A 21,362-nucleotide genomic window follows, 5' to 3' on the forward strand; every position below is an offset into this window, starting at 1 on the left:
CTCCAGGCATCTCTGATGGATTACGATTTGGGAAATACGGTAGCCAATTCATATGGTTGATGTCCTCACTCTCCAGGGTCTCTGTAACTTGGGAAGTTCTGCGTGGGCGTGCGTTGTCAATTATATAAACAAAATCAGACCCCACTGCATCATGAAAAAAAAAAAACGTATTTATTCTTTCAGGATCTGCAGAACGTATCCTGCGATGAAGATATGCAGAAATGTTCTTCCATTTTTCAATACGCCCCACATACCATAGCTCCAGGACCCTAATACCTGTCACATTCACTGACATGCTGTGGATACTATCGTGTCTCCATCTCCACACTGTGTAATGTCCAGAATCACTTCTCGTACAAAACCGTGATTCATCTACAAACATTAGTTGGACCAACTCCCTTGATCCCACTCACGTTTTTTTTTTTTTTTTTTTTTTTTTTTTTTTTTTTTTTTTTTTTTTTTTTTTTTACACTACTATAATCCGCCATGAAGGTGAAAGGGAATTAATGAACCACATTTCACGACTTCTGCTCAAACAACCCAACACTATTCAATCGTCGTGAAATGATTCGGGGGAAGCATGCGTACTAGATGCACCAGCAAACGCGTGATCAACTTGTTTTTGCAAACTAGTTTGTGTACCGCTCCTGTCGAGCTGTTGTACACTACCATGCGCAAGCACAGCAGTTCCTGTTGTAACAGCGGCTTTCTGAAGTCGGAAAATGGCAGTCTTTGATACACACATACAACATGCAACCTCCTGTCTTAAAACAGACCAACAACTCTGTCATGATTACAGTCACTTAGATGACCTAATCCTGCCATCTTCCAACAGATTTTGCCCGACAGTATTGCACTGCCAACAGCTTATAACGTACTTGGTTGTATCTCGTGTCGGATGACATATTCTCACTCAATATCGCCGTCTTTTCCTGATAACAACGCTCAAAGAGCACGCTTACTTCCAGTGCTCGGGGCAACTGCTTATTAGGGCCTTCTACTGGTATATTTATAACAATACAGATACAGAGAGGAGTAACTTAAAATTTTAGGTCAATATGTTTGTATTTTAGTAGTTGCCAAACAGTGAATAATCATAACGTAGAGAATGGTCCACATTAATAGGTCCAAGTGTCACATAACCTTAGTTCTGACACGTCACGGTAAACTCCAAAACAACCAAACAGAAAAACCGGTAAATAACTTCGAATTCCCACGTCTAAGCTTCGATTACATCAAAACACTTATAGTACTGAGAGACTTGCACATGCATGCATAGATACTGTATACACTAAATTAATACTGTAGGAATATAAGCTACCAACATTTATAAGAAAACATTATCCTTTCCTTAATATTTGCGCATTAAAAATTTTAAACTTTTTTAAAATCTTGTCACGATGAATTCATGACATAGTAATTGCCTGAAAAACTAAGAAGTCTAATACAAAACCTCTATAACTTCAGGCAACTTCAGTGTTCAACCCCCTTCAACTTACATTGCCCAATGAAAACAGCGAAAATTACCTATTCGGAGTTTCACCTACATTTTATTGGGTGCATCAGGAAAGAAATAACTAACCCTTTTAACCTAAAGTGTTTTCCTTTTTAAAATTTTGTTTATTTTCCCGTAGCTTCAATTTTTTTAATAATTCGAACGTTGTCTATTTTCAAAGATATTACAGGAAATGTATTAATAGTCTCTCGTTACTTCCAAAATGATGCAACCCTGCATTCAGTTTTTGTGACTTGAGCACCGCAGCAAGAAAAAAGAAGGCGGAAAAGTTGGCGTTTGACTAACAATTAACTGAAATATCGACTATAAAAATACAGTTAAAATGTCGACAACTGAAACACTAAGAAGCAACTCTGTTGATGCATGAAATTACGAATTCTCAAAACTAATTTGAAAATCGCCGACGCCAAATTACACGAACCAAAAAACAAAAATAATGAAAATCTAACGACCTCTAAAATATGACCCAACAAAATTAGTAGAGGCACACTAAAATAGTTGGGTGGTCCGGTGTTACAAAGAAGCACACATCAGTCGAGGGTCAAAATCCTGTTGTGAGAATCAATGCCTGTTATAATTATCACCCATCACAATTAGTTTCTAAGCGTTCACTTAGAATATTGGGTACTATTGTTTAAAAAAAAAAAAAAAAAAATCCAAAGGCAGTCACTCCTACTGTTAAGCTTGATGTGAAAGACGAAGCAAAACTGAGCCATTTATTATTATTATTTATGGCAATTGCAACCTTTGTTAGTTATGTAAAATATGAGATAAGAATAAGCTTCAAAAACAATATTAGTTTTAATGACAGTTTTGGTTGTTTATTTCTATCCCGTACTTTACACTTCATTTTTTGATTTCCAAACTGGAGGTTCAAATTCAGACTATTTTTTAAATGGAATTTTGTGTATGCACAACTACTTGTCTATATATGGTGGCAGACAATCTGGTAATTATTATTTTCTGTCATCATTTTTGTTCTCAATTTATCATTTCGGGTTAAAACTCTTCATATCTTCTATCATGTCGTATGTAAATTTTATTTCTTAAGAGCTGTTTTAACAATTTGCACGAAAACTGACTGGAATACAGAATGACGGCCATCGTGATCATCTTGATTTTCCTACATAACATGCGGTAAGAAACCTAAATTAAAAACAATGTGATGACGCGTTACGTTCTGGCAAATAAATGTGCAGTGACAGGGATACTGACTTTTGAGATTTTCAACAGATGTAGGTGGAAAAAAGAAGATGGAGGTGAAAGAATCAATTTCGTCAGTAAATAAAAGCATGGATATATAACTACGTGAAAATGTAGTCCCAAAGACAGCAAGCACGACTTGGTTGTTTAAAGGCACTGTACCTTCTAGCACTGACAATATGAGATACGAACCTTAAGTTTAACGTGAGATCCAAACCACACGAATTCCGACCGGAAATCGAACCCGGATTTCCTGTGTCGAAGGTCCGTATACTGATCCATACAGCTACAACAGAGCTTAGCAAACGAATACAAAAATCATGATTACAATGGTAATGAGAAGGAAAGGACAGCATTGCATTCTATTGGCAAGAAGGTACGTAATAGCATACTTAAATGAATGTCAAACTTCGTTGAGACAGGTAGAAGTCAAAAACCGAAACAACTGACACATGACTCAAAATAACCTGAAAACAGGAACGATAACACACGATAAACTGGCTGAGCAAAACGTGGAACCATGTCAAATGGCCACCCACGAAGTGAAAATGCCGGAAGGAAATTTAACAAAAAAACAAACAAAAAAAAAGTTAATACTGATCCAACGCTGTCTGGAACGCTTGCTCTTTCACATCAACTTACTCGCTCGGCTTTCGACATTTTTTCAGTAAAATATTACGTACTCTACGGAATTCAAAGAGGCCCAACTTGGTTGCAAGCAGAGGGGACCAATTTCAAGTTGAGTTGATTTTGAGTTTAACGTCTCGTTCAGAAGCGAGGCTATATGACACGTGGACCTACTGATTAACGTGGAATCCGAATCACATGAGCTCCCGCCGGGAATCAAACTCGACTCCCAAGGACCAATTTCAAATCAGTTTTTAACCTTCTCGTGTCACGCCTAAAAATTACTTAATGACGTAACAGAATGCATATTAATTAAAACTTGAAATTATACTGACTAAAGCACACAAATATTGACAGCAAATTAACGTACGTTTTAATGGGCCACTTATAATTTTTCCTCATGCGTATATTTAAAAAGCTCCTTGCAGAACTACGTATTCTGATCAGTTTTCTGTACTGTAGAGATAAAAGTTCCTTAAATCACCGCTATAAAAATTCCTTATCGAAAACCACCCTTTCTTCTAACGTTTTTCAAAAACACGTCAACAGCTTCACATTAACTATTAATTTTTACCAATATTTTTTAAACTATGTTTCAATATCTGACAAGTAAACCTTACGTTTGGGTGAATCGAGTTGCTGACTGAGACACATATGAGAAAGTAGTACTAAATGTGGTCAGTATTTCAGTGAAGTTGTAGGTGCGAAGCTCCAGGGGTTTAGGAGATACAGCTAGCAGAACATCACATGGAAGTACAGAATAGTCTTCATACAGTTGGAGGTAAAAGCCCTGTAAGACCTCTTGTAACGACAAAAGGTGAATAATAAATATACGAGTACATATTAGTATTAGGGGGAAGTCATATAGTAAGGGTATACCTGACGGCGGCCATCTTGAAATCCGCCATTTTGAATTAAGATAAAGTTTTTAAAATAGGAATAGGGTCATGCGATACATGATTTAAGGCGCAAATTTAATCAGAAGAAAATGGTGACGTTAATTTTGATTTACGCGCAATTGGTAAAAAAGTTACAGGGAAATTAAATATTGTTGCAGCATATGTATTAGTCCTTTACCCCACCTTGTCAATTTTGTGTTAATGATAATAGTTAAATAAAAAGCAGGTGGATAAATATTAGGTCTATGGTAAGAGTTACCTTGATGGCGGCCATGTTCAAATCCGCCATTTTGAATCAGACAAAAGTTTTAAACACAACGCATAACATTGACACCTTATTAATACCAAATTTTACCATAAATCCAACGGTATAACCATTTTTGCTTTATCATTAACCAGCATTTGTTATCGCCACCATTGTATTTCTGATTAACTTCTAGCCCGAAGTCATCTATTGCATTACTCTATTCCCATTTAATTTTGTGCTGGTTAATGATAAAGCAAAAATGGTTATACCGTTGGATTTATGGTAACATTTGCTATTAATAAGGTGTTACTGTTATGCGTTTTGTTTAAAACTTTTGTCTGATTCAAAATAGCGGATTTGAACATGGCCGCCATCAAGGTAACTCTTACCATAGACCTAATATTTATCCACCTGCTTTTTATTTAATTATTATCATTAACACAAAATTGACAAGGTGGGTAAAGAACTAATACATATGCTGCAACAATATTTAATTTCCATATAACTTTTTACCAATTGCGCGTAAATCAAAATTAACGTCACCATTGTTCTGATTAAATTTGCGCCTTAAATCATGTATCACATAACCCTATTCCTATTTTAAAAACTTAACCTTAATTCAAAATGGCGGATTTCAAGATGGCCGCCGTCAGGTATACCCTTACTATATGACTTCCCCCTAGTACTAATATGTACCCATATATTTGTTATTCACCTTTTGTTGTTACAAGTGGTCTTACAGGGCTTTTACCTCCAACTGTATGAAGACTATTCTGAACTTCCATGTGATGTTCCGGTAGCTGTATCTCCTAAACCCCTGGAGCTTCGCACCTACAACTTCACTGAAATACTGACCACATTTAGTACTACTTTCTCATATGTGTCTCAGTCAGCAACTCGATTCACCCAAACGTAAGGTTTACTTGTGAGTGCTTTAGTTATTATAATTTCACATCTAAAAACAATGTTGGCCATTAACAGTGATCAATTCTCGAAAGCAGGTTCTATTCAAGAAATGTTACGCTTAACACGGTGATCTACATATATGAAAAACCAACTTACCCAACACTAAGATCTTCTTTTTCTTTAAATCAGTAGTCACTAAATCAAGTGTGTGTTTTACATGTATAAATGGACGAGGTTGATAAGGAAGATGGAGAAGAAATGAAACACACATTTTTTCTCGTAGTTTTTATGCTTCATTACTTGAATGTTTCAACTGTTCAATTATTACAATTCAATCCGTCAATCAACAAACTTTATGAAAGAATCTAAAATGCAAGTGCAATTCATCTAGCAGCCACTGAACTTACTCTGCAAAGGATCATACAGAGGGATTTCTTTCTCATACAATCCACCCAGCAACCCAGTTATTTATAATTTTATCTTCCTACAAATGAACTTATTTTTTAACTTAATCTGTCCGTTATTTGACAGTTCTACGCTTCATATATTACTGTTACTATCAGGAATGCGATGATGTTAAGGAAGATCATGTATTGTATTTGATACATTTGACTCTTGAGAATTCTAGTAATAATAATAATAATAATAATAATAAGAAGAAGAAGAAGAAGAAGAAGAAGAAGAAAAATAGTAACATCCTACGATGTACGGGCGCCACAAGGCTTTGTGTCCACAGTTTAGAAAACTTACTGTCCACGAAATACCTAAGGTCGTACGGTCAGGGTGTGTCCTCTTGTCTGAAGATAACACCATACGGAAGTGGAAGCAATGCGCAAGTGAAAGTAGGTTCTTCTATTCACAGTCAATTCCACGAAAATGAATACTTTAACAATGCACGAGGAAATTTGTTTTTCCACATTCAGCATCTGTGTTGTTTACCTTGCCACAAATGAGAAATGTCACTGCATTCGAAAACCAGATAGCATCGAAGCATCGAAGAAAGTTTTTTTTTTTTTTTTTTTTTTTCATTCTTGCCAAAATGATTCCTAGCAGGACTCCACGGCAGTTGGTAGAGGTATTATCTTTTATACACATCATATACTGTATAACTATTAAAATGCAACTCTGCTAGCATTTCTGATAACATTTTTACGATCTCTTAAAAAATTGAGTATTTTCAAAAGAATTTCTCCCGTTTCTTAATGAACATATACGTAGAACAGAACACCGTCAGTTGGATGCAGTTAATCCTATCGTCGGAAATGATAATGTGCCAATGTAAGCAACGTCAGCAACGTGAGAAAAAGGTCACAGAACATCTTTTACTGTGGAGTCCTCGTAGCTACTACTACTACTACCACTGCATATTTGTTCTCTTGCAGAAACTGAGTGTTTACGTCTAAGGGTGTGACGCTTTTTCTTTCTTTCTTTCCTTTTTCTAACATTCAGACTGCACATTCTTGACAGAGCCATTTAACTGAACGGAAGTAGTATTATTTCATTGTACAGTGAAACCTCTGAATAACGGAAACCAATGGGACATGAATTTTTGTCCGTTATTGAGAGGTGTGCGTTACAGGGAGGTTACAGAAATGTAATTTCTCTCAACGGTAATTGTGTGCTGTAACACACGGTAAATACATTGTGTATGGACGTAAGTACGGAAATTCAATATGAAAATACTCTATTTAGTACGTATTTGAATTACTGGGAAGGATGAAGGAGAAATTCATTTCTGTTAAATAATATTATTGCTCGGGGATGTGTTAATATGTTCGTATACCGGTACTGCAAAAGATAATGCGTGTAAGTTAATTTTCTTAAGTACATGTCATCATCCTGTAAGCGTTTCTCATTTATTTCAAATTATCAGAACCTTCTCAAAAGATGCATTAGGAACCAACTAATCGGCTGAACTCTTTTGTTTAGCGAAGAAGGCATACTTTTTCCTCTAAGGGTAATAAAACTTATTAGCAAGTGTCCTCTGAGAATTCTCAGTACGGTTGCAGAAGAAACATGTTTTCGTACTTGCACAGTATCTTCGTTGGCGGAATGGATGAAAAGGCATATGGGAGTGCATATGTTTATTGACCCAGCCCCAATCACAGAGAATATCCTCTTAGAGAAAGTGAAAAAGGAAGCCGGGAAAACTCTAACCCAGACTTGTTCCAGTATCATAAGTAAAAGAAAAATGTTGCTTTTCAAAAAAATAAAAAAAGAAAAGAGAAAAGAAAAGAAAAGAAAAAAGAAAGACAGGAAAAATTGCTCGTTGAAATGTTATTGTGAAACAGTTTGTTTATGTTATCTGTGAAATTGACAGGAAAGATGCAAGGCCTAGAGGCAAAAGGACTAAATTTGTTAGGGAAGGTTAGATAGTTCGCATAGAATTCTTGGCATATGACTGACCCTGTATGAGTGTTATCGCGTATTGAAGATTTTCTAGAGTATCCATCAGAAAGCAATTTATATTGCGGGCAGAAAAAAAGAATTTCAAGTTTATCATGAAGATGTTCTGTTTGATGGTTCACCAGATCTAGACTCGTACTAGATACGCTTATGAGGAATATATCGCAGAACCGAGAATAATTCCTGTTCGTTATGAAGAGGTTATTGAAACGTCTGGGGGATAAAAGGCTGTCTGCGTCCGTATCTGAGAGTGTCCATAAAAGGGAGGGTTTTGTTCCATAAGGGAACATATATTTTTGCCGGAACAAAAAAAGAAAAAAGAAATTATAGAGGTGTCAGTTATTGAGAGGTGTCCGTTAAGGGAGGTTTCACGGTACCAACTTTCTGATACAACCTGCAAGTCTTACTTATGCAAAAATTAATATTATTACAACAATAATGGCAAGGGAACGGGAAAAGATGACAAGGTTATTCACCTGATACAATTGAAGATGAAAAGATGGTCAGCCATCTGTTTAAACATGAAGCCTTCCGGTTACGAAGTAGAAATATCAATAATTTTTTACCTACGCCCAACTTTTATTTTTTTTTTTTTTTTAACCGAGCATGTAGTATATTGAAAACGAATTACACGATCCTTACAAAATGTTATGTTCCAATATCACGCATTAATTTTAAGAAAATGAAAAAATGAAAATAGTACCTTCTGAAGAATAAATTCTCATTAAAATTGACTTAAGTTGTGTATTATTCATTTCTCAGTAACGAGATTTCAGTTAGTTACTAAAAACTTTTATCAATTCAACTGAAAATTTGAAAATTCCTTGCTTCTGTAATTGTAGTAAAAAGCTCCAACAACTTGCCTTTACAAGTAAACTTTTGCCTTGTAATGGAGTAACTTAATGCCAATTCGTATCTTTACCAAATGTAAATGTGCTGATTTGACACCGATATAAAGCCAGAGAATTCCCCCTCCCAAGTGTTATAACACACCTGAATGAAATACATATCCAAAACATTTAGTTAATTTATTTATCATAGTAATGAAACAAAATTTTTGACACATACCTTTTCAACCCTTTCAAAATGTCTTGCCTTCATCTGAAAAACAAAATAAGGTTCATTAATACTACAAATATCTTATATACTCGTTCAATCAGTACACAAGAATAAAGCTGGCAAGACATAAGACGCTTGTAAGTTCTTTTCTCTTACGTTTTATTACTATACGAACAATTAATCATTTCTTCAATTGTACCCTACACCAAAATACACTAACATGTAATTAAAAATTGCTTAAATACATTAAATCAAATATGAACAGTCTTTCCGTGTATCATGGATGTTTGTACTTTTGAAATCAAATTGTTTCAGTGTTGGCTAACACTTTTATCTGTGACATCTAAGCATTCCTAAAGGTAAGGATGTACCGATATATCGGTATCGGTATCAGTGATATCGGTCACTTTTGGGAGTATCGGTATCGGCAAATGAACGATATTTGCCGATACATTTTTCGAACTATTTTCAATTTCTTTAACATTAATAGTGATACTTATATTTCATCGTTTCTTCTAGACTTAAAAGTTGATCTAAATTATTATCAACTGTACAATCGATTTCTTTATGCATGTGTACGCTTTTGATTTGCACTACTCGTACTCAACTGATATTTTTAGTCCCTCGATGCTAAAATAGTGGTGAGAAAAAGTCAAACATCCTGTCAGGATCACGGGCGCCCGAAGAAAATTTTCTAGGGGGTGGGGTGGTGGGGCATTCCATGGTTGCTATATTACGTCTGGTATTTAATATATGTGGTTTGCTATATTATGTATACATTTTCATGAGCTAGGGGTGACCCCATCTTGCTCTCCCCCTTCGGATGCCCATGATCAGGATACCAGATCCGTAATTTGAATCCCAAACGAGACAGAGCTTTCGATTCAGAAGAAAATGCTATGGAAGAAACCCACAAGGCGCTCACTTTGTCATTATTTTCTCGTACTTACTGGTTAAAAACAAGTAGTGTTAAACTTAATAGATAGTTTTGTCGTTTTCGACTTCGCTTAAATAACCCCCTTACTATTTTTATGGTATACACAGCAACCTGGTTGGACGCATAATTTTGTAAACAATAAAATTTGTAACGGTAGTATCCGTTTGCATTATATGTATGTAACAGAGACTAGTAAATAAAATGTAACTATCAAAGTATATTAGCACTCTAAATATCAATCACTGACTCTTAGAATTAAGTTTACACTATATAAGTATTTGCTGCTTTTTAGTTCATTTTATGTGAGCTGGAGTAAATTTAGAGGAAATATATTTTTTGTGTGGAACCTAATATGAAATTCTGCTTTTTGTTTTTGTATGTCAAATTCTGGCCTTATATCTAATATACCCTATTACAATGTTGATCATTTCATTATTCTGAAAATTCCTGATAATATACAAGAAATGTATCTAAAAGTATCCGTATCGGTATCGGCCTCTTCAGTATCAGTATCGGTGAAATTTGGTGAAAAAGTGATATCGGTACATCCCTACTAAACTGGAGACATATGTTAAGGTTCCTTCCTTCCTGCAGAACCCTTCTGAGAGAGCAGTAGCCAATCTCATTTTCAAAATTATACAGAATTTGCTTCTTGGTAGGGATGGCCAAAATTTTCCGGATTCCGGAGTTTTTTCTGGAATCGAAAATTTCAATTTCCGGATTTCGGAATTCGGAAAAATTCTCGATTTTTTCCAAAATTTGATTTTTTTTAAATTCCTGATTTTTTCCAACATCGAATTTTTTTCGAATTCCGGAATTTTTACGATTTACTTTACGGATTCCGAAAAGTAAAAATTCCGGCATCTGCCCATCCCTACTTCTTGGAAAACGTGCGTTGAAGTTTATAAATTATACAATTAAGTTAATAATTATAGGATTATTAGTGATTATAATTATTTATCCTTCTTGTGTGTGTGTGTGGACTGTAATTCCAGATAACTACTGACCACTTGGCACAACTGAAACGAAACTGGCTTGCTAGAAAAAGTAAAATGCAGAGTTTAAATGCTGACCAACTGTCTAGTTTAACATTTTTTTTTTTTTTTTTTTTGACGTCACTGATAAAAGTGCCAGAGAGCATTCAAACTGTGAGTGACGTACAAAAAAATAGCGATACAAGGTGCAACGGTTCATATTTCACGATGAACATTATATACAGTATTTTAGGTAATAAATCACATTCAGAGTCCAAATAATAACAGAATCTTAACAAAAGTCATTTCAACACAATTATTTTATTTTTTCTATAATTTCTCTATCTTTGACAGCATTACAAAAAAAAAAAAAAAAAAAAAAAAAAAAAAAAAAAAAAACATGGCAAGACTAAAAATCACCATGGTAAAATAAGTATTGTGAAATACACAAAAAGGAAAACAGTCTATTTTATAACGCAGTTTCAGGTTTGACAGTTCTATCTTAATACATTTGGTTCCTCGAGTAGGTTATTTCTACATGAAAAAATGTGCCAACGACTGACACGGTCAAGCGATCTGAGGAATCAGGCTGACGATAGTGAAGACCTATCTGTCGCTCAGGAAATGAGTTGTTCTGTAATCATTTATTTTATTATTATTTATTTATCATCGTCTACTTTAGCATCAAGTACATACAGTGGGACTCAAAAGTCAAAAATACAATACTAAACATATGTGTGTTTGTGTGTGCATGTAATCCAATACTTTTGTCGCTGCTTTTGTGACAGTAAAGTCGACTAATAACAAACTAATCATATTAAGTTTCTGTTATTTACTGGGAAGTTTTGCTGTTACGTTGCCACGTATGTGCGGATGATTTAAACCAAGGATGGCCAATTTAATGTAGACACACAAATAATATCGCCATGCATATTTTATTTTAAAATAGCTCTTATTGTTAAGCAAAATTAACAATTTTGCCTATCTAAAGAAAAACTTACTTTTCGTTTTCAACTAATTTTTTTTATTTCTGTTCCCTGTTTATTAAGCGCAGCAACGGGGATAGGTGTAAATAAAAGAACCTACTATGCAAAAGTTCTTGAGCGGCATGCAAGATTACGTGCAAAGGTTAGCAACCTCTTAACTTGGGTTGAGTTTGAGTTTAACGTCCCTTTCAGCAGAGAAGCTATGTGAGACGTGGACCTACAGCTTACGGTTCGATTCGAACCATGAGTTACAACCGGGAATTAAACTTCAGTCTCCCGCGCCAAAGACAGTAGACGCGTGTATACAACGTGATCGATCCGTAAGTACGAGGTCGAAGTGGCGCAAAAAGTAGTGTAGAAAGCGAACTATTTTAACAAGAAGGACGCTACTCCATCAGTATCTTCAGTCAGTTTTTAGCGGCAGTGACGATGAGTGCATAACAACGACTGATAAGTGACTTGTAACTGTATGAGTTCGAACTCGGATAATACGCTGCGCCAGCCCATTTGTCATGCGAAAGAAGAAGATGCAGTGAACCATAGCACAGAAATGTGGAGAGTTGGTTTCAGAAACTTGAAGCAGGCTGTGAAAATTCAAGACCAGTCACGGTCAGGCCTCCACAGGGTTACACGACACGCTACTGAGGAAAATCCATAGCACGCACACGACGATTCTCAAACCAACTCGGCATGTCCCAGTCCACTGTAGTGTGTAAACTTTACGAACTTAGGAAAGCCACCACGAATGAATGAACGAATAATAGGGAATAAATGGGGACGTCAGCATCGAGGCGATATGTCTCTGTCACTATTAACGCGGTTGCTCAGGATTGGTAGATTAAAAGAGGAACAGGCTAAAACGAATGTAATTCAAATTAACAAAAGCGCTGCTAAAGGAAAAGAAAAAACAAAAGCGAAAACAAAACTAAAAAATAAATAGATAAAATATATAACAATAACAATATATAGAAAAAACAATAAAGCTGAGAGAAAATATAAAAAAAATACAGTAATAAACAGTAACAAGAACGTACTCTCTGAACTGAAAGTACTCAGAGAACGTGAGCAACTCCAGAAGCTCGAATGAACTGCAGTACCCGACTAACAATATCACTAGCATCCACCAAGGCACGGGTAAGTACAGAAGGTAGTCTGTAACGTTCTCTGAGACCTGAGTAGTCAGGACATTCAACAACAATGTGCTGAATACTCAGCGGAGCAATACACTCCCCACTACACGGACGGTCCAAACCACGCAACAAATAACTATGTGTCAGATGGAAAAAATGAATGAAATGAAATTTTGAGTTTTACGTCCCACGTTATGCCGGTTAGGCTAAAGGAGACGGTGATAATGAGTAATGAATGAAATGGTGGAATGAAGAAAGTGGGAGGAAACGGGAGAACCCCGAGAAAACCCACGCACACGGTGTTTGTCCACCACAAAGTTCACTTGGCGGGAGCAGGGTTTGAACCCGAGACCCCTAGCACCAGAGGTGAACGCTCTACCACTGAGCCACCGCGGCCCCCATGTGTCAGATGGAGTGTCCGATACGCAGACGCGCTAGGACCAGCTTAACTGCGTGAAGTTTATTCCCAAATGCCTGGTTCCAATCCGCTTGCCAGTGAGAGCGCATCAAGGTATGCAAATGGTTATGAAGATCGCAGCAAGGAAGGCTATGCTCCAATGCAACCCCGGCCGACCAAGACGGTGTTCATGGCATCCGTCTCAGCACGTTCGTTTCCCCCAATGCCGACATGACCCGGCACCCAGTACACGACGACACAACCTTGTTGCTGTAGTTGATGGATTTTCACGAGAATGTCTTGAACGAAGGCGTGCTTACTGAAGACATTCCGTAGACTCAGAACCACGCTCTAAGAATCGGTGCAAACCAGCACACGACGTAACAAAAGCGTGAGAGCATGGTCCAAAGCAAGCTTAAGTGCAGTTAATTCAGCAGTAAAGATGGAACACAGGCGATATAATTGGAACTCTGAGCTGCCTTCGTCGGTGGCAAAGGCACAGCCTACAGAATTCCCATCCTTAAAACTGTCCGTATAGAACACATTAAAAATTGGGGTACTGTTCTAACAGGGCAGCAAACTCCTGCTGGTACACCTAGGAACTAGTGGCCAGTTTCGAACGAAGACAAACTTAAAACATGGCTGAGTGAACAAAGCAGCCATGGTGGTAAAGCATAAAAGTGAACCAATGAAAGAGAGAGACCACACTAAAACGTCAGCAAGGAAACTCTCACACGCATGGACGTACCAAGGGCGTGTAGCGCGAGGACGGGCAGCATAGCGCTTGTAAATCGGACTACCACGGAGACAAGGTCTACAAGGGTAGTCAAGAATATAACGCACACGCGCACAGTAATTCAGGAGAAGTCTCTCGCGACGATAGGTTAGCGATGATTCGTTGGCTTCAACATACAGGCTGGAAACGGAACTAGTACGATACGCGCCAGTATCAATCCGAAGACCCAGGTGATGCATTGTGTCAAGTTGTCTCAGCAGACAATAACGAGCTGACTCAAAGGCAATACAGCCATCTTGGACCGAATTAGACTACGGTATAAGCAAAGCAGAACAGTGCGATCAGCACCCCATGTACGGTGGGAAAGGACACAAAGGAGATTCAGAGCTCGGAGACAAGAGTACTTAAGACTGCAAATATGCGGTGCCAACTGCATGCAACGGTCGAAGACCAGACCCAAGAAACGGAGTGTATCAACGAATGACAAACAGTTGCCATCGAGATGCAAGTCCGGATCAACAATGCAAGTACGTTGCCGGCAGAAGTTAACACATTGGGAATTTATCGGTAGAAAACCGAAATTCTGTCTCGTTCGACTAGCAACATATCTTAGGAGATACGGTCACGCTCCGGAGCAGTATTGGACGATTCACTGAGAGCAGAATCGAAATCAACGAGCGTAAAAGGAGTGTTATAATCCCCGCTGTCGGCGGTACGGAATTTCAACAGGTTTCGCTCTAGCCGAACGCGGGAACGAGCAAAGGCTGGTGAGCAGTGAGCAGACTGAGATATAGTCGCGAAGTGGTGGCCCTATATGTTAGCGATCTCTGAGGGGCTGGTCTCTAGAACACCATTCACACTTAAAGCTAACACAGCAAGTGAACAAGTATGGCCGTTTAGAGCGAACCCGACGCCACACCGTAGACATTGGCGTGCACCTACTGAAGGACGAAAAATAATTGTTCCAGCTTTGGCGCTTCAAGATCTTTACGAGATCTGTAGTCCGAGCACAAAGAATGCGGAACTACTGAAGATTGTCGGCAGTCGGATGACGGTTAAAAGTGGCAAGACCACGCCGACGAGCCAGCATAGCCTCACGGAGTTCCGCAGACCACCACGGAACAAGCCAGCGGGGACGTCACCACCGCATTCTGAAATGGAACCATGAGCAGCGTCAAGATCAGTTTGTTCGAAAGCCTCTGCCACAGCAGCTACAGGGAGATCATCACGGCAATGAAACTCACTGTTCACGGAATTTATGCCAGTCAGCATGCTTCAGACTGAAACGGCATAGAGGAAAACGAGGCGCAATAAAGAGACCATGAACAAACAACGGAAAGTGATCACTACCACAAAGATCGGGATGCACTCTCCATGTCAATGAGGTCAACAGACCAGTACTGCACATGGAGAGGTCGATACAGGAATATATGTTGTGCGCAGTGGAGAAATGAGTAGGACTGCCATCATTAAGGATGAACACACCACTATCCTCAAGAAATTCCCTTACCTGACGGTTACGGTCGTCAGTACGCACAGAGCCCCACAGACGGTGATAAGCATTAAGATCAACAAGTATGACTAGCGGCTCGAGCTGATGTAAGAGCTGAAGCAGATCCGCGGCTGTAAAGCCTCTGAGTGAGGAATGTATAAGGAACAAATGGTAAACGGGCAAGGGAAGGTTACTCGCACCACACCTACTTGCAGCCGAGAAACGATGGGAGTCTACCGAGAATAAAGAGAATCGGCGACACAGACAGCCACGCCGCCACCAGCGCGACCAGCATCTGGCTTATCACATCGACACGTAATGTACCCAGAAAAGAGCGAGGACTGGGAGACTTGAAATGTGTTTTCTGCGAACAGACAACTATAAGTGAGTGGTCAAAGATGACTCCTCAATTCCTCAATTCAAGTGTTTCAATTCCTCAAGGTGACTCCAGAAGCCATTTAGGTTCCATTGCAGAAGCGCCATAGTAAAAGAGATCAACCTTTGAGGCGAACCTTCCATGTGGGCCAAGCACAGTCCACTCCGTATCCATCAGTTCGTCTTCCACCATGTCAGCTTTCACAGAAAGCAGGTCACTTATGAATTGGCATAGATTTCGGTCTCTTTGGAGAGAGAACCGTATCGTTCAGCCGGTGGATGTGCTAGCGAAGTTTAAGGCCAGCAATATAAGGTGATCGGCGAAGGGTTGAAGTACGCCGAAGACCACCACTAACAGAAACATGTGGGGTTTTTGCAAGTTCGCTTGTCGATGCAACTGGGGTATTTTGTGGAGAACGATTCTCAGGGACAAGGTCGGTCTAGGTGGAAACGTCATGTGTCTGGGTTGCCACAGATTTTCGAGAAGTAGTTGCAACGGTGGCAAAAGGGACAGAAAGCGAATATGAAATGCTTTCTTTTAAACGACGCTTGGCGTCAGCAGCAGAGATCTTCTCGACCACCATAAGTTCCCGGATACGCTTCTCAGGCTGGAAGGCTGGACAGCCCCGAGACCAAGCAGAGTGCTCGCCCTTACAGTTTACACAAAAGGGCTTGGTCGCTGTACAGGATTCCACACCACGACTACCCTGGCCACAATTAGCAGAAAGAGCAGCACTCGCATTACACAATGTGCTGGTATACCCGAAATGCTGACATTTGAAACAGCGCAGGGGACTAGGAATATACGGACGGACCTTCAGCCACGACGTATTCCGGAAGCGTGGGCAAACTAAAAGTAAGAATAAGTAGCGTGAACTGGGTAGCAACGAGTTCACATGACTTCTTACTTTTAATGCGAGCTACGTCTATAACATGTTAGTCAGCTAACTCAGTTTTTACTCCTCCTCGCTGGAATTGAGGAGGTCCCAACATGATATCATCCCTCGAGATACGTTCACCAGACGGTGGGGTTCCACAGACCGTCCAACTGCAGCCAATTTAAGTAGCTGTGCTGTTTGCCTCTCATCCAAGTTTCAACCAACAAAGTGTCACATTATATGTAATAACTTTATTAATCACGAAAGGTGGCAAGCCCTTAATAGCAATCGGGCTGTTAGTCGTAGTATCAGCACTATCAATATCTTTAATTACAAGATATCGGACTACAGGGATCGCGATACTTTTCCACATTCTCACTAATATGAGTGTTGATCTCACTCTCGCTAGGTTTGGGCTTTTTACGAGAGGGGGAGCCCGGACCCGTTTCATTTGCTTTAGTAACCATAAAAGAAAGTGTTATAATAAACATTTAGGATGGAAAAAGGCTGTGAACGACGCAACGTCACACCAGAGCGCTAATGAGGAGAACTTAGCTACCCTCTGGCATTAATCTTGGCACGCCCGCACCGTAGGATCAGTGTGAGGCCGACGCAGTCAAGGGGAATGGGGGTGCAATAAAACCATTCTCGTTGACAAAAACGCGTGGACCCGGAAAAGAAAGAACCTGGACAACCAAACGGACAGACTCCAACCAGCCCAGAAGAAAACAAAACAAAAAGGTCTGAGATTTTTCGATTTTTAATTTTTGATCTTTTTTAGGTTTTTATGTTTTCTTTTTCGGAAGAGGGGTCTTTTTTAAGACTCAACACACCGAACAACACAAACACTGGGCGCACACTACAGCAAGCCGGACGGATGCATGTCCTCCCCAAATGGAGGAAGACGTCCACTGATCTTCCTCTTCCCGACTCCAATCAACCACCCGCGAGTCCGGTAGTGGTATTCGCGGCTGAGAGGGCATGCAATAAAGTGAATACAGGGTACGTTCACAAAGTTTCAAGACTGGTCTTAGAATAACAAATGTATTACATATTTTTGTACAGCTAACTGAAAGACTTCGAAATATAACCCTTGGGGATGAACACACCGCTGCCAACGTGTTTTCCATTGTTCATAGGATCGCTGAAAGTCATCGCGCGCAAACCTGTGAAGAGACCTCGTCGAAGCCGCGTGGACCGCTGGAATCGCTTCCCTTTCAGGTCTTGGCAACACTGTCGCATCCACCCTACAACCCTGACCTCGCTCCCAGTGACTGTTTTGTTCAACCGAATCAAGAAAGACCTGAAAGGGAAGCGATTCCACACGATGCCAGCTGTCCAGCTGGCTTCGACGAGGTCTCTTCACAACCGGCGTACTTATTTTGTAATAAAGAGTACAAAATAAGTAATTTTTAATTAACAGGAGAATTTAAATACAAATATTATTTAAAAAGTAACTAACAAGGAACACAGACAGCATGATAAGTCATCAATTGCCGTTGAGTTCATTTTTCTAGTCGCTGCCATAACCTAGATTTTTGAGTAATTCTAATTCTGGTCACACTGTAATTTCTATGGATGGCAACACTGACAATTCTTCCGATTCGTATTTTCGGGTGTAGAATAATATTATCTATTACTGAGGTAAGTTACATTTCATTATCTCTTTTCACTTACGAAAAACTGACAAAAGAAAAAATCTTTTCGATATTCATTTCAGCATTTACTCTATGGATATCAATATTGAAACTGGAAGCACAAGTAAATTTTAACCACCTCCGGTTTTGGTAATATTAATAATGGTATGTTGCATTGGGACGTTCAATTGATAGCAAAAAGTGACTTTTCGACATTCCTTACCTCTCTTGCACTATGGAAACCAGTATTGAAAGCAGAAGTGCTAGTGAATTTTAACCACATCCGGTTTTGGTAGAGCTGTGTGTTGTGACATCTTCTCTTGACACCCTGGATCGATTCGCTTGTCACTGCCTATTACAACTTTTGTTCTATGGCGATTAACGTTCACACTGTTCTTTACTTGTATCACTTGTTTTAAGAAGCGAGTTAACGGCAGAGATGGGACTTGTTTTCGGGACGCTGTATCAATTGCAAAAAATCACATCTCGATATTTCTTACCTTTTCTCTGATACCTGTCGACAGACTGACAGATGAACTTAGCCGTTCTATAGGACTTTCAATACTTGAACGTAACACAGTTTGGAAGTCTAACAATTTTGACAACACGAAGATATTCCGTTTTGATAGTATTGAGGCTCATAATCATATCGAGCCTACATCTGAGGGAATTATTTTCAAATATGATAAGAATAAAGCGTTTCTTAACAGCAATTAAAAATTTAGTATACCGGTAAAAAGTAAGCTTTCATTTTTCTCAGAACGACGATATTCCGGTAAATCATGCTCTACATTATGACTAGAATTTTACACTATTTTCTGTGTTTGTTCCTTACAAATTATGTATTACTCTAAAGACATATCCATAGTTCCCTGACCCAACAACATATATTTTATTACTATACACTGAAATTGATTTCTTTATAAATCTCAAATTTCCGTTGTTCAAGTTTTCTTTCACATCTGACGTCGGGAAAACGGCACGCAAATACAGTATACTATATGCGGAAACAATTTCTCCATTTTTCTTGACAAAAGATAGCTGTTTCGAGTGAGTGAGTGTGTGTGTGTGTGTGTGTGAGAGAGAGAAAGTTTTCCACAGCATTTTTGCATGGATTTTTTTTTAAAGTACGATATATCAGTACGTTCTACTCTTTTTTTCCGTTATAATATGCAAAAACCTTTGATTACTATATTCTAAGAAACAAAAATTAATGAATCAAAGGGAAAGAAAGGTAGTTCGGTGACGCCGTGGGTTTTTTTTAAGTCCAACAAATTGTTTGTTGAGCTAATGCTCAACAACAAAAATGTTTTACTTAAAAGTTTAATAAAATTAGCCATAAATGATCTGAAAACGTTATAGTTAGATTCATGGAATAAGGGTATAATTTACAGAGAAGCTAAAGATACACTTTACGTAAGAGCATGAGGAACATCTATATGTGTATATAAGGGCCAAATTAATTCAAGGGAGATAAAGTTTAAAACGCTATTCAGAATCAAATGATTACTGGGTGTTTAATGAAGACGTAAGCAGCGAGGCTGTTTGTTCCCGTCACGACGCTATCCGGAAAATTCCTATTTCAAACACATTGATACGTTATAAAATCATGCATAAAATGGCCGCTTATGGCTTTAACTCTGTAAACCGAGCTCATATTAGAATCTAACAGAAAATCAGTGTCCCAGTAAAATATTTCTCGAACGGAGAGCAAAATTTTATACCAAAGAAATTATTTTGCTCCCTCTATTGGTTTATGGTATTTCTTTACTTGTCTGCGAATTTAAATTTAAGCAATCTGTAAAATACATATGGAAAGTTGTATGTACAGGGTAACCAAAAAATTTCTTTACGTTTTTGACATCCCACTAATAATGAACTCACAGAGAAGAAACGAAATGACGCACGAGTCTGCCAAACGAACAGGAGTTAGTCTGACCACCGACCTTAAGTAATACTGGCACGCTGCACACATACAGCTCGTCCAGTGTCGAAGAGAAATGGATGTATCGAAGCAGCTTGTTCGCGTGTGTTTGTAGTATGACTTTGAAATGCGTTTGTCAGCTCCGCATATGCCAGATATTTATGGAAAGAATGCCATGAACTAACGCATCACCAGGCATTGGTTCCAGATGTGAGCCTTTCGGATGAACTTTGCAGAACAACCACATGTGTTTGATAACGAGGTCCTGAAAGCAGCCATCGAGGAGGACAGTGGCCTAACGTACGAACTTGCAGAAATGTCCCATATTTCCGTCGAAACGGCGAGACTGCACTTACATGTGATAGGGAAGACAGACAAGTTAAGTAATGGGTACACCACACATTGTCGGCAGCCAACATGGAACGAGTGACAGTCTGTTTGTCCTTGCTCACGTGGCACCTGAAGATACACATCTTTGATCTCTTGCTCACGTGGCACCTGAATATACACATCTTTGATCTCTTGCTCACTGGTGATGACAAGTAGGACCTCTATGACACTCCCAAGCGTACCAGACATCAGTTGTCGCTACGTGACCCTATTTCTTACCCAATACCACCTCTGCACCCACGGAAGATTATGCTCTCTGTATGGTAGAACTGTTGACAATTAGTGCATTACGAACTCCTTTCACATCTGCAGACCATTATTGTTGATCTCTCAGCTGTTGCAAAGGGTGCCCTGTGCATTGCGGCAGAAGAAAGCGGCACTGGTGAATCGCAAAGGTGTGCTGTTCCTACACGACAATGCCAAGCCAATGCGGCATAGAGATCCCGGGAAACCCTTCAGAAACTCGACTAGAAGATACTGTGCCATGCACCATATTTGCTAAACCTTGGGCCAACAGATTACCATTTGTTTCATATCCTCGACAACCACCTTCGTGAGAGATTCTTCGCAAATGAGGGAGACCTGCGGAGTGCACTCTCGGACTTCTTTACATCACGACTACCGAGTTTTATCGCCAGGGTAT

The 21,362-nt window shown here is 39.0% G+C and overlaps 1 protein-coding gene across 2 annotated transcripts in view; it reads right to left on the minus strand.

Moving 5' to 3' along the window:
• su(f) (cleavage stimulation factor subunit su(f)) overlaps positions 1–21,362 on the minus strand; it is a 175,910-nt gene that overhangs the window by 141,173 nt on the left and 13,375 nt on the right. For both annotated transcript variants that reach the window (XM_081728104.1, XM_081728105.1), the window contains one exon: positions 8,873–8,905. In XM_081728104.1, coding sequence (XP_081584230.1) covers positions 8,873–8,905 — 33 coding nt within the window. The remainder of the gene's footprint in view (positions 1–8,872; positions 8,906–21,362) is intronic.

This window comes from Thermobia domestica, chromosome 10 (assembly GCF_964235325.1).
Source record: "Thermobia domestica chromosome 10, izTheDome1.hap1.1, whole genome shotgun sequence".
NCBI classification, from domain to species: domain Eukaryota; kingdom Metazoa; phylum Arthropoda; class Insecta; order Zygentoma; family Lepismatidae; genus Thermobia; species Thermobia domestica.